This window comes from Barbatula barbatula (assembly GCF_947034865.1).
Source record: "Barbatula barbatula genome assembly, chromosome: 1".
Lineage (NCBI taxonomy): Eukaryota > Metazoa > Chordata > Actinopteri > Cypriniformes > Nemacheilidae > Barbatula > Barbatula barbatula.
Window position 1 is genome coordinate 13,903,154 of NC_136766.1, and position 13,373 is coordinate 13,916,526.

A 13,373-nucleotide genomic window follows, 5' to 3' on the forward strand; every position below is an offset into this window, starting at 1 on the left:
ATAACAGATCCTATAAAAATTCAGTTCATCAAAGCCATTGCCACACTTGTTTATATTAAAAAGGTCCACTAACAATATTTTTTTTTCCCATTTTAGGGTATTGTGAACAAACTGAAAGTTGTTTGTTATCGGCATAACCACAAAGTTATAATAAACAAATGCTGAAGATGAGCACCCTTCCCCTCTTCCATCTGGCTTTGGGATAGAATAAATATTGATAGTTTTCTTCAACATTGGCTACTAAACTGAACATAATATTTAGAGACCTGTGGTGTCATAAAGAAACCATACTTGAGTGTGTCACGGTACAGCGCATCTTCCAGTCGCTCTCTCAACCTCTCCGCTACTGAGCTGAGGTCATCTTCCCTCTTTGGGACCAGATCTTTAACCTCTGTCTCCCAGACTGCTGAACCTCAATACATTCCGTCTGGCTTTGGAATTCTGCCTAATCCTGGCCTCCATGCACGGGCAAATCCTTGCAGAATAGTTGTGCATAATTCAGTCATTGATTCAGCCCCCTTCTGTTTTTTACTCCCCTGATCGTTTGATCTCGCCTGCATGACCCCTCCCACATCGCAGGTGGCAAAGTAAACACAGGCACTCCCAGGGTTGAGGCGGTGCCCGCTAAAGCACATGCTGTGAAAACAGTGGTAGATCATGGCAGACTGCCACAATGACCTGGGGCATTTGCTCTCAGGGCAACAAGGCCACTTAACGGCGTCCAGACCAAACCTGGCCTCTCCTACGGCACACGGCCCTGCCAGGAGCTTTGGATGTGCCAGACACAACCCCTTAAAACCGCTGCTGTTTCAGATTGGATGGGGGCCGTGCAGATTTAAAGACTGATTTAAAGATTCAGCAGGCTCAGAATTATTGTTATAATCAGAGTTTGCATTTCCACTAGCTAAAGACAAAAGTGAGGTAAGGTGCTAGAATTTGCCCGGAACTACAGAAAAAATGAGAGAGATACTTAGTATGCAAAACATTTACATCAGTGGTCATCATGAGACCTGGATTTATGCTTAAAGCAATATTAACCTTCAAATTTAAATTCTGTCATCATATACCCACCCTCTTGTGATTTCAAACCTGTTGCTTCTGCAAAAGAGAAAAGATACTTTTGGTCCCAAATGACATTGGATTTCTGTCAATGGGGACCAACATTTACTGTCAACCAATATATTTCAAAATATATTATTTTGTCTTTTGCAGAAGAAATAAAATCACACAGGTTTAAAATGAAAACAGGGTGAGAAAATGATGACAGAGTTTTCATTTTGAAGGTGAATTATTCCTTTACATATAAAATGTGTATTTATATTTTATTTATCATGAGTTTCCTATGTCTGGCTTAACTGCAGAGGCAACCATAAGTAGTTCCACTTTCACCTTGTCTAGCTTATTTGAGCGATCAGGTTTAGTTAAATTCATGCCAAAGGGTGAAACAATATAAACCTGAAGCATTTGTGCATTAAGAACATCATATAACACACTAGCCAATACATTTATAGGCTATAGACTAAACCCAGGCTAATGTCTGCTGCATACAAATGTCTGCCAAAGATGGGTAGCATGTAATTTACTTTATTTAAATTACAGGGTTAACTTTTTTGATGATACTAGCGCTGATTCACCCTATTATTAGCATATTGGAATTACAGTGTAGTTTTGCGTTAAAACTTCACTTACAACCAGAAAACCAACGCTACTGATAAACATTCTGCATCATAAAACACAACGTTCAAAAATATCTTGACAAACCCCGACTCTTTGATGTGGGTTTGGGGCACATCTTCATATTTTAAACCACACTGACAGGAAGAATTTAAAAATTTTCTTCAATAATTTTAACATCAATCTTTTAAAAACGTCTGCATTTGTGAAATAAGTGCACATTATTGTGGTATGTAGTAAGGTTTATGCAAGAGCGTCTAATGATAAATTTGTCTGTGAAATATATTGTTAATAACGTTCCCATCTATTGGGCAATTTTTTCAGTGATTGCAAAAACAATAAATCTTGACTTGACTGACATTAACCGAAAGAAGTAAGTGGTGATGGAAGATAAAATACAGCCTCAGCTGACTGACTACATAAGCTTCCAGTTTCCGAAAAGCTGCCAGATGTCCTCTTCTGAACAACCCGTGTTAGCACATTAGCCAAGATGAGTTCCCGCAGTGAAGTCCTTTCCATACAAACCACCCCGAAAGCATGCGCTTAACCAACATCCTGAAGGGCCTCTGCGAGTGCCCTGGAGTCCAATTCGCACAATTATAGCACATGTATTCCATTTGTTTTAGAGGCATACCAAACTTTACTGTCAAATATCTAACAACTTTGCCCAGCAGTTAGCAGATGGAGGTGCATTGGTTTGATAATTGGGGCAAATGGATTCCTTCTGGGACAGGTATTTTTTCTTTTGTAATTTGGCAGCATGTCGAAGGACATGTGGAACTAAAATAACTGACTAAAAACACGAAAGAGGAAACTAACTACGGACAACAAAGATTTGCAGAACAGCAGGGATCCTCTTATCACAACATCAATTAGTGTATTTGTCACAGCCAATGATGGTTACAGCAATCCCTTGCTTAATAGCATATAATCTCTAAAAGATCTTCTAGACAAACAGTAAACAGAGATGGTGTTCACCTCAGATCTAATGCATGGCAGACTTCACTGTACTGCTTTTGAATACACAGTCAGCTAAAAGCAAGTCTTTGTGTAATAATGTACTATATGAGATAGGTACTTGCGTAGCCTTCTACAAAAACCACCTGACTACTCATAGCCCATTACACTCAAAGAAGGGAAAATTTCTTCTGGTTTCGCATTCATGTGACCGACTTTTAAGGAACACTTGTAAGAGATGGAGATTAGAGGAACACCGTCTGCCAGATAGACACGCTTCATTTTCACAGGAAAGACAAAAACCACCAGAGGTCTTAATTAACTCTCGCTTCCCTCCCTGAGACACTAGATTAGTCAGTCTTCGCATTTTCAAAGGGTTATCAGATGTGGGGAATTAACTAATAAACCATAGTTCTCAAAGTACTGCTTTATGGAAAGTCAGTTGGTTTTATGAGGTTTGGTAAGTTCTATCTTGTGCTGAAGACATACAAAGTGACATAGTCCAAGTATGGGAAATCATTTATTTTCTCTGTCCATGAAACAATTATCATCTTTTTGTGTAAACCGGCTGTGCTTTTAAAGCCTGCGACCGTGGCATTATAAAGATGAGTAAGTGCATACATGCTGTTAAAGGTTAGAAGGAAGCGTTGAGAAAACCGAAGCTGCTTATTACCCAGCTTTAAAACACATCTGCATTCTGCCATGGGCTTGCATTTGACCAGAGCATCCACTCAATGACTACTGTGGGGAGAGAGTGCATGTCATGTTTACAGAGACAAATGAAGAACCTTACAAGGCTGTTTTGATCTTTTGGACCAAAAGCAACAAAAGTAATTTTTATCTTTATTTAAATGGACTGTTCTGATTATAAATGTTTGATGCTGACATAATGTTATGAAAGTTATATTTAATTCAAGATTCTCTATCTGCTTCTATAGAACATCTAAAAGCTGATGAAATATGCTGCTTGTCTATTAAAAAGGTAATTATAGTGATACAAAAGTATATCCATAAACATTGTACCCTGTCATAATTTAAAGACAATGGAAATAGCTTTCGGAGTACAAGCGCGCTGTCAAACTTATTTACTAGGCACTGGTTAATAAGTATTTTCAAGTTTTATATAGCTTTCCTCTGGCTCAGCGGTTAGAGCATGGCACTAGCGATGCCAAGGTCATGGGTTCGATCACAGGGTATTGCACCTACTCAGAAACAAAAGCATAATACAATACAATGTAAGTCGCTTTGGATGAAAGCGTCTGCCAAATACATACACAGTGTAAGAGAGTAGTTGCTGCATAATCTCGATGAACATAACACTAACTCTAGGTTACTGTTTACAATAAATAAAAAACTAGCAAAAGATGACAAATTCCAACCAATAAACCAGCTATAAAAGAAAATCTCCTCATGCTCATGAATTTCAACTATCCTTCAAAAACCCTATTAATTCCAGAAAGATGCACAAAGAACAATGCATTGCGGATTAAATAAAATCACATTTGAAAACAACCACCCTGCCTTTTATACTGCCACACACAAGTTACAAGTGTCGGGTGAATTTTACTCCTTATAATATTTTTATGGCCTCTGTGTACTGGTGTGACAGCATTATATTCACTTGAAGACCGAAAACTAATGGGCAGTAGAGAAGTGGCTGTTACAGAACCAGAGTGGGACCGCCCTGCCTTCTCTCACAGGCCCTTATTCTCTGTCATCCCTAAGCAGCCTCTACATCACTGTCACCACGGAGACCACCAGGGAATAGCCCCTGGCAACTCCCACAGTGCTAACATGGCATAACACCCTGTGAATTATGAAAGTGGAAGTGGGAGACATTTGTAACTACAAAGGATCCCAGCATATATTCATTCTGGTTTCAATTTGTCTGCCTGGCCTCCCAAAACTCAGACAAGTATAAATTTCCAGCACATCATCTGAGTATTTTCTCCTGTGACCCCTGTTTCCCCTTATTTATGCCTCAGCAAGCAGACAGATATTGACCGAGTTTAAGCAGGTGTTCAAATCACATTTTGTTTGGTATCACATCCAGGGTTCAAAAGGTGCTTAAAAGTTTTATAAATAATAGCACTTGATATGTAAATCGATTTAAATTGTCATTAAGTACCTTATGATTTTTTAATTATATGCCCCATTCACTTTTATTGCATGGAAAAATGAGCAGCATCTACATTCCCATAAAATCTTCCTTCATTGTTCCATGTAAGATAATCATGGATGGTTTGGTTTAAGTCATCCCTTTCAACTGCAGGAAATGATGAACACATAAATATGTTTTAAAAGGTCTAAAGTCGACATTGTGTTGCCATGAAAGAATCTTAATATTAAAGACCCAATCCATCCATATGTCGGTCTCAAACTGGGAGGCCACCAACTGCAAGCACTTCAGTGAAAACCATACCATCATCATGACAGACATAACCAATGGAAATCCCAAAGCATTCTTACAACTTCCTAAATCAGACAAGCGCTAAAGATCGGCTCCCTGAGACTGTATTCTGTAATTCCCAGCCATTCTTTTCCATTGATGTTTGAATGGCTGGGTGCTCCACACTCGCTGCAGTATATCCAGTCAGTCTTTGAGCGCACTGACAGCTTTTCTCCTTTGCAGTCAGAGTGAATTAGCATCACAACTGTCCCTAAATGCAATCCCACACGCTAGCGCATCGGCTTGAACCAGCAGGTCTAGCGCTGAATAAACACAGCTGAAGTGCTTCAGCAGCAATTCACATACACACACACAAACACACCTCTGACTGCACCTCACACATTCACAGACAGTCTAGCACCCACAAGGCTGGACTATGGGCCAGGCTGTCCATAAAAGATAAAAGAACACTCTTTGCTATCCAAAAAGGCTTCATGAACCATCCAACCCCCCCCCACCACCACCAGAACCTCCCAAAGACTCCAGAAAGACAGACGGAGAATGCGGGAAACCTTCCTCAGCAAAAGTGACTAACACCTCATAACATCTGTGCATGGTACGTAATTGATTAAATTGTCACTCTTTTTCTTTGTTTACACAGCTTACGTGATGCGTGCGATTTATATGAATTCACAACGTTTATGTTTATCTCACAAAATTTAATTGTCCACATTTATTATGAGTAATAGATCCATGGGTGTGTTTAAATACGTTACTTGCATGAATAAGTTACTTATATAGAACGTATTTCCTGCGGAAAATAAGGATGATAGTCTGACACCTAAAAAGAAGAGAAATGTCATATCTGAGTTTAAGCATGATTGGATAGAGTTTGCAGAGAGCTGATATTCGATGGCATCTCGAGTGGATCCCCGTCTTACAAACCCTTGCTCACATACAATTCAAAAAATGAGGAGGATAATTAACTATACTCAGTCAGACTGCCTGATGGGGCCATAAAATCACTCCCTCACCACCTTTACACACTCTTCTTTAGCTTGTTTGGATTCTTTAAAAACAGCTGGAATGAACATTAACAGAAAACTATGCTGATGAGGCAGTCTTCTGTGTTGAGGGTCAGTAAGAAATCTAAAAAAGATTATACAGTGCGAACAATGCAAAGTCTCCGTAATCTCAATTACATTTTTACATCATGACGATTGAACAGGGTTTACATCTGTATGATCTGAATGAGATAACTCACTGACGACATTTGTTATCTTAACCAATTTAATCATCCAATTGTTATCTTACCTAAGAGTGTTTGCATACATGCTGATTGTTAATAAATGATGTTGTCAGTAAACATGAACTGATAAAGAACAAGTCAAGTCTACTGCCTCATTACCTGCTACAGTAAACAAATGTGCAGGCAAGTAAATTAAGTTAATGAATAAGCCAGTAGTTAATGTCCAGCATGCCAACCAACAGAAACAGTTTGTTTCTAAACAGTGTAAATACAATATAGGAACAGAACAGATCAATCAATCAATAATTCATGTTTTATAGTGAAATAAAAGTTATTATACTGCTTGCCATTTCAGACAGTTTGGTCTGACTACTGAAAGTAGAATTGGTCAACTCAAAGGAGGTGGGCTTGAACCTGCCATAAGCCATATGTAACCGTGACCTGAGAAAGGCGGTGAAGGATGTGGATTTATCTATGCCTCCAGGCTGGGAAAGCATGTCTGAACCTGCACAACCATGTGACCCGAAGCATAATGCGCTCAAAGTTCTGCCACTAAACAGGAAGCAACAGAGAGCTTCTTCAAAAGACCCTCTTGCTAAATAAAACTGTGGTCAGTACTATCTTGCCATCATACTGTAAATATAGCCCATAATAAGAGTTTTTGGAAAAACCTGGCTCAACTAACACACATAGACTGTAGATGTGTTGTTTCACAAGAAACACCTGAAACTTTCATGGCCAATGGAGGAGCCTCCAGGACAAAAACTAAAAACCACAGCGCCACAGTAAAACAGGAGCAAAGTTCTTGTTTGATCATCTGAGGTCAGACATCTATTCGAACCAAGTAGCAACTGAAGGGCACAGACAGCACAGTAATTAAAAACTTAAATGAAGCAGGGTTTAGAGAGTAAATCCCCCTGTTCCTGATTAAAAGACCAAGACGGCCTGTTCTTCATTTAACAATGAAATCCCTCTCCATATGGTATGCTGTGTGCTGTTAAACAGAGAGTGAGAGGACTAGACCAAGCAAATCAGGCTTTCATCAACTCACTAACTTAATGGACAGGACTACCTCTGAATGTACCGGCTGTGGGGGTTTCTCATCCACGGAAGCATTTATTTTACTTCTGTACCGGCGTTCTCACCACACATAACCTCTCTCTCCCACTCTCTCTTTCCTCCTCCTCAGCTTTTCACAGCAGCTCAGAAGTGGGATGAATAGATTCTCATTTGTTCTTAATCCAAAGCTCCTCATCAAGCAGAGATGACATGGAAGGGTTAAAGTCCTCTGGGACTGGTTCTTTTACATTCCAACAAAGAAAGGGAAAAAGAAAGTGAGTGTGAAAGAGAGAGAAAGTGACAAAGTGAGAGACCCCTTTTTTCTCAGACATGTCCTTTTTCCTCTTTACATTTAAGCACAAAATCCGAGGGGACACGGAGGTCTTGTTTGGTGTCCTGTATATCTGAAATGGGACAGTCATTGAGAATCACCTATAGCTCTGGCCATCCTGCAGAAAGGAGCTATAAAAGAAAGAGGACTAGATCAAAGAGTTCCTGCAGTCTATTCAAATGCAGTGGCTGCTAAATCACATTGTGTCGTCACACCATCTTAAAAGAATGGGCCACTGCTGTTTTATTGTGAAGAAGCTACCACTAATGAAAAGGACAATGCAAAGATTAGCGCTCCCAGCCAAGCGCCTGATACCTCACTGTGTCTATAATTGTAGGGAACAAGGGAGACAGGAAAAAGCAGGGCAAATAAGGAACAAAAGAGCAGAACTCTGGATGTGGTTTTACAGTAGTTCACCGTCAAAGGTGAGACATTTGATCCTCTCTTTAGAAGAACGGTGAGAGATTTGTCAAATGGGGCTTGATGCTCCAGCGATTTCTATGCTTTGGTTTACTTCCAGTAAAGCTGCTTTAACAGTTTACATGTACTTAATATTTTTCTATATTTTTAGTCGGCACAAGGCAGTAAATCTTTAAGAGACTTTAGAGAAAACACTTACCAGACCTGTGCAGGTGGATATGGCCACAGAGGATTCAGAATGGTTGCGGATGGAACCCTGATATAGACAGTTATGAACCGCAGGGTCAAATGTCGCTGTGCTGATGCCCTCTGCACCCAGTGTTTGTATAGTAAACCCATCAGCCAGCACATGGGACGGCTGCAGGTCTAGGTGTAATTCCTTTCCAAAAGCAGAAACGTGATAATGCACTGGACCACCAGATTCAGACAGAGACCTCCTGCTCCGTCTTTGCCTTGACACATCGTGGGAAATGTAGCTGCCAAGTGAGTCCACTTCAAACGGTGTGACAAAATCGTAATCTGGCAAGTAAAAAAGTAGCCTACATTACATTTACGACTTTGGCAGACGCTTGACTTACATGGCATAATCCTATACATTTGTTTCTAAGTATGTGCAATCCCCTGGGATCAAACCCAGACCTTGGCTTTGTTAATGTCCTACTCTTACCACTGAGCTACAGGAAAGATCAATTGATTCCCGCAGTTAACAGCTTGCTGTATTTGGCCAAACAACTAATACGAGTAAAAAAAAGATCGAAATACATGATAATATGGGATGAATATGATTATTTTGTATTGATTTATAAAGAAATGCATCTTATATTTCTAATTAACATCTCAAACTTTACAGATCAGAAGCTATTTTTGTCCAAATAAACAGTATTCTCATTTGAATAAAACTAGATTGATATCGTGTGAAATAGAAAAAATAAAAAATATAAATAGGAAAAAAATAATTAGGTCAGATCGTACGCGGTAGATAGTACAACAGAGGGGAGCACCTTTCACTGCCCTTGTATACTGGATGCGCAACTTCACATGCTGTGGCTATATTTACGTCATAAAACACTTGTAGCATGCTTTTGCGTTTTTATATTTGTTTACAGGTAACCATGTCCAGAGAAAGACACGTAATGCATCGTTTGTCAAATAACATAGCGCAGCTTTTGGAGCGCATGCGCGTGCATCCATCAATAACTGTCTCGTCTTCACTCAGAACAGAAAACAAATGAAGTCATTATTACAGTGGGATAAAACACAAACCTGGATAGAGGACGCCGGTGACACCGCTAAATGACACTGATGACACAGAGTGAACGCAACAGAATTGCAGAGCCTGCAGAAACACATGCAATTCAGCAAAAAATTACTTGTGAATTATAGCCTCAAATGAGACAAAAAAAATGTCACTTGCCTTTATAAAGTTTCCGAACGACACGCTCGCCAGTAATCTCATTGACGCGCTGTTTACAAGCGGGACTTGTAAAGTCCAGAGCAATAGAAAAAAGCAATCCATATGGACATGCATGCACGTTTCCTGTTACCTCTTCAAAAATCGGGCAATCCATGCAATGCAATAGATGGTCATTGCTAATTGTTTCACTTGTTTTCCTCAAGTTAAATCCAGCGGGTGCATTAGGGCAAAGCGCGCTGCCTCTGTTTGCGCGTACAGGTAACGACTGAGAGCGCTTCTGACTGCTGAGCAGTGACAGTCAGCGAGTGCATGCGTGTGCGTGTGTACACTATACAGCGACAGTGGCACCGGCTGATGGGGAAGGAGGGGGTTCCACCAATCAGTGAAGAGCATCTCACGGCAGGGCTGGACTGGTAATCTGGCATACCGGGCAAATGCCCGGTGGGCCGACGCACTTGGGGGCCGGTTGATATAAAATTATTTTTTTTTATTTGCCAACGACCGGCCCATAAAGCAGGGACAGCGGCCCATTGGTTCATTATCCATACTGACACTGGGCTGGCCCAATCATCTCTTAGGGTTAGGGCTCCACCCCTCCCCCTCGGTTTCTTGTGTCAAATGCAGTCAGTGGGTCAGAGCCAGAAATCTGTGGATTTAGGATGGAGAAACAAAAGCGCAAGGGCAAGGGGGGTGCGGAGAAGTTGCGGGCCAAACAAATACAAATTCTAGAGGTTGATGCCTCAACATGTGCAAAAATAACCGACATGTTAAGTGCTGTAGCTTCAGTTTCCAAGCCTATAGTAGCTTACCTAACGACATTTTGCAAAAACAGGTGATCATAGCACATGGAGGAGAGGTGACTAGCCATAGCGGCACCCAGGAAGAGGAGTAGGTGTCTGATAGTGAATTCAAGGAGAGACAGAGTGAGCAGGAGAGTGTACTTGAAACGGTAAGCAGTGTTGGGCGCTACAAGCAGTGACGCTACTAGCTTAACTAAATTTTTCAGTAGCGTGGTGGTAACGTCGCTGTTTTCTGAATCAAATAGCTTTTCCGTAGCGAAGCTCTTTTGTTGATCAAGTAGTGCGGTAGCGTCCACACAAGCTAACGTTACATATTACCAAACACAGACATCCCAAGTCTCCCGGAAGTTCCGGGAGTCTCCCGCATATTGATAGCGGCTCCCTGATGCCCGCAAATGAGTTAAAATATCCCGGAATCTAGAGCGAGTGATCAAGAGCGCGCATGCGAGACAGAGACTGTGCTTCAACACATGTAGCGCGCGCACAGCAGAGAGGGAGCGCGATACCTTGCGTGTGTGTGTGTTTGTGCTAGTCTGCGTGTGTGCCTCGTGAAGCGCAGGTAATACAGAGAGCATCCTGATTGGCCCGTTTCGGTAAATCAACCAATCAATTGTCAGTGTGGGCGGGCTTTTGTCTCTTCTCCCTAGTCCCGAACTGAATACTGGGTTTAATGATTGTAAAGACATGTTGAGGTGAGTTCATCAAGTTTTATTTGATTTCATGCGCATATTATTCAGGTCGGCTAACAACTAGCTACGTGAAAACACCTTAGACATATTTAAAATGGCAATGGAATGTAATTAAAAGCATTTCCCTGAAATGACTTTTTGCAGGTTGGGATGTCTGCAAACATTTCTGAAGAACAAGCTCATATCGGAAACACAACTGCTAAGGATCTCCGATCCTGGTCCAGTAAGTGACGCCACCACCATACAGGGTGACTTCTTCGTGTTTTACGGTAAACAGCTTTTTGGTGCATTACTGCCACCTTCTGCTCCGGACGGTGACATCACAGTGTGTGGGCCTGGTTGGGCCACGACGAAGATGATGATTTACCTAAATTAATGAATATTATAGTAAGACAACATAATCGTTGTCGCTATTATAATGTCTGTCAGATTGTCACCTACTGCACTAGCCACTCAGTCAGCTTAAGTCAAATAACACAGCATAAGCTATTTTGCATTGTTTTTGTAGCTAGGTTAGCAGAGTTAACTTATTCAATTGCAACTTTGGCTGATTATTCTAATGTTAACTAGCTTTTATAACATGGAGCACATTGTAATTGACAGAGTTGCAGAGAAGAGCAAGCTACTGAGGAAACTGCTGTTATTGTAAGGTGAGTTGAGATTATTGATATTATTATAAAAATATTCATAATATTGTAGACTGAAATGTGACTCGTTATTCTCTCTCGCTCTCGCTCTCTCTCTCTCTCTCTCTCTCAGGATGCCCTCACGTTTGTAGTTCGTTGTCTTTGATGTTCAGAGCACCATGGAGCCATTTCCACTAAGTAAGTATAAAATATGTGCAACCATCTCTCTACATTGTTATATATTAAAGATACTTGTATGGGGATCATTTTTCTCATTCAGTTATCATTCTCGTCTCTCTCTCTCTCTCTCTCTCTCTCTCTCTCTCTCTCTCAGGATGCCCTCACTTTGTGTAGGCCCTACTCCACTGCCACCTTTGGTCACCACGGAGTCAGTCAAGAGAGAGTGAGTACACTGGTCCATGGCACTTAGTTCTCAGCTTTGTAGGGGTTTTTGGGAATGGAAAAGTAGATATGCATATCTACAGGGACCGCAAGGATGGTGTACTGGTTGGTTGTGTCCGACCGATTGTGGTGGGCCGGTCTGAGCAAAAATGCCAGGGCCCTTTTTTTATCCCAGTCCAGCCCTGTCTCACGGGCGATAGTGTATTAGCGCTGCTCACTGACCGACGGTCCGCAAACAGATGAGCGCACGCACAGCACAGAGTTCATTGAAATGGAAAGCATGTCCGCAGCGCTCTCTAAATGAATGTCCGGAGCAAGTAAACACACGCTGTCGAAGAAGTTTATCTGTGTGATCTGAAACTGAAGGGTTGATTTACGATACTGCACGCCGTACTGTATAATGAAGCGTTTTCACGTCGGGTCTTGTTCCTAAATATTCTACTGTCATTAATATTTGCTCTAGCAAGCGCTCAGCTGATGTTTATTAAAATCTGGAATAATAAATGCACAGAAGCATATTTACATTCATGCATTCTGCACACACTTTCCTTTAACACATTTTGTCAGTATCCCTTGGTAAACTGATGACTCTTTATGTTAGAGTGTATTCTTCTGCCACATCCTGAAATACTTTGTTTGAACTTCATCCAAAGAGGAGCTTCTGTCCTCCCTCCGTGAGATGAGATAACCAGAGAGAGGACAGCTGTTAGTGACCACTAGGCATCCAAAGTCCGATCTGGAGAAGAGCTCTGTCTACTGTTGGGTGAATGCGAGCCTTATGAGAGTGGTTTGGTTGTTTTCCCTGGTTTAGTTGTGGATCTTGTAAAACAAACATATTTTTTAATCCTAAAATGTTTATATATCGTGTGAAAGTAAAAGCCAGGGTTAAGCCAAAGCATAAAAAACAATTTAAGACATCATTAGAGGTGGATTAAAAGCATCTTGATATTTGTTTTGTTTTTGTGATGTTTCAAATTTGACTAATGAACAGCTGTGGCCAAGCTTATTGCGTTCAACACTATGTCCCCTATATGACAAGAAGCTCAAAGAAAATCTCCATGTGAATAGAATCATTCAGTAAGTTTAACTGCGCCTTTACCATCCATTAGGTTTTATCATCCTTTTAGAAAGTCCTTAGAAAAAGTGTTGTCAGATGTTTAAGTCAATGTTGGCTGCGGTTCAGCTTGTCAAAGCCAACCCCAAAACAAACCCCACAGGAAGATGAGCTTTGCTTTGACTACAATGTTATTATTTACAACATATTTGTGTGCCAGGATTTCTTTCTGTTTATAAAACTGTGCCCTAAATGCTCTAAATGGAGTGGGCACAGATGTCTCAACGTGGATCAACACCATACCATGAA

At 40.9% G+C, this 13,373-nt stretch overlaps 1 protein-coding gene and 1 long non-coding RNA gene across 2 annotated transcripts in view; one reads left to right on the forward strand and one right to left on the reverse strand.

The window, feature by feature from the left end:
- adamts18 (ADAM metallopeptidase with thrombospondin type 1 motif, 18) overlaps positions 1 to 9,793 on the reverse strand; it is a 46,699-nt gene extending 36,906 nt beyond the window's left edge. The window contains exons 1-3 of the mRNA XM_079467673.1: positions 9,494 to 9,793; positions 9,343 to 9,415; positions 8,279 to 8,598 (exon numbers count right to left, since the gene is read on the reverse strand). Coding sequence (XP_079323799.1) covers positions 8,279 to 8,598; positions 9,343 to 9,415; positions 9,494 to 9,607 — 507 coding nt within the window. The 5' untranslated portion in view covers positions 9,608 to 9,793. The remainder of the gene's footprint in view (positions 1 to 8,278; positions 8,599 to 9,342; positions 9,416 to 9,493) is intronic.
- A 636-nt stretch (positions 9,794 to 10,429) lies between these two features.
- On the forward strand, positions 10,430 to 12,097 carry LOC306891210. Its single transcript, XR_013786330.1, has 4 exons — positions 10,430 to 11,251; positions 11,586 to 11,632; positions 11,742 to 11,806; positions 11,943 to 12,097. It is a non-coding gene; the product is annotated as an uncharacterized lncRNA (long non-coding RNA).
- Positions 12,098 to 13,373: the final 1,276 nt, after the last annotated feature.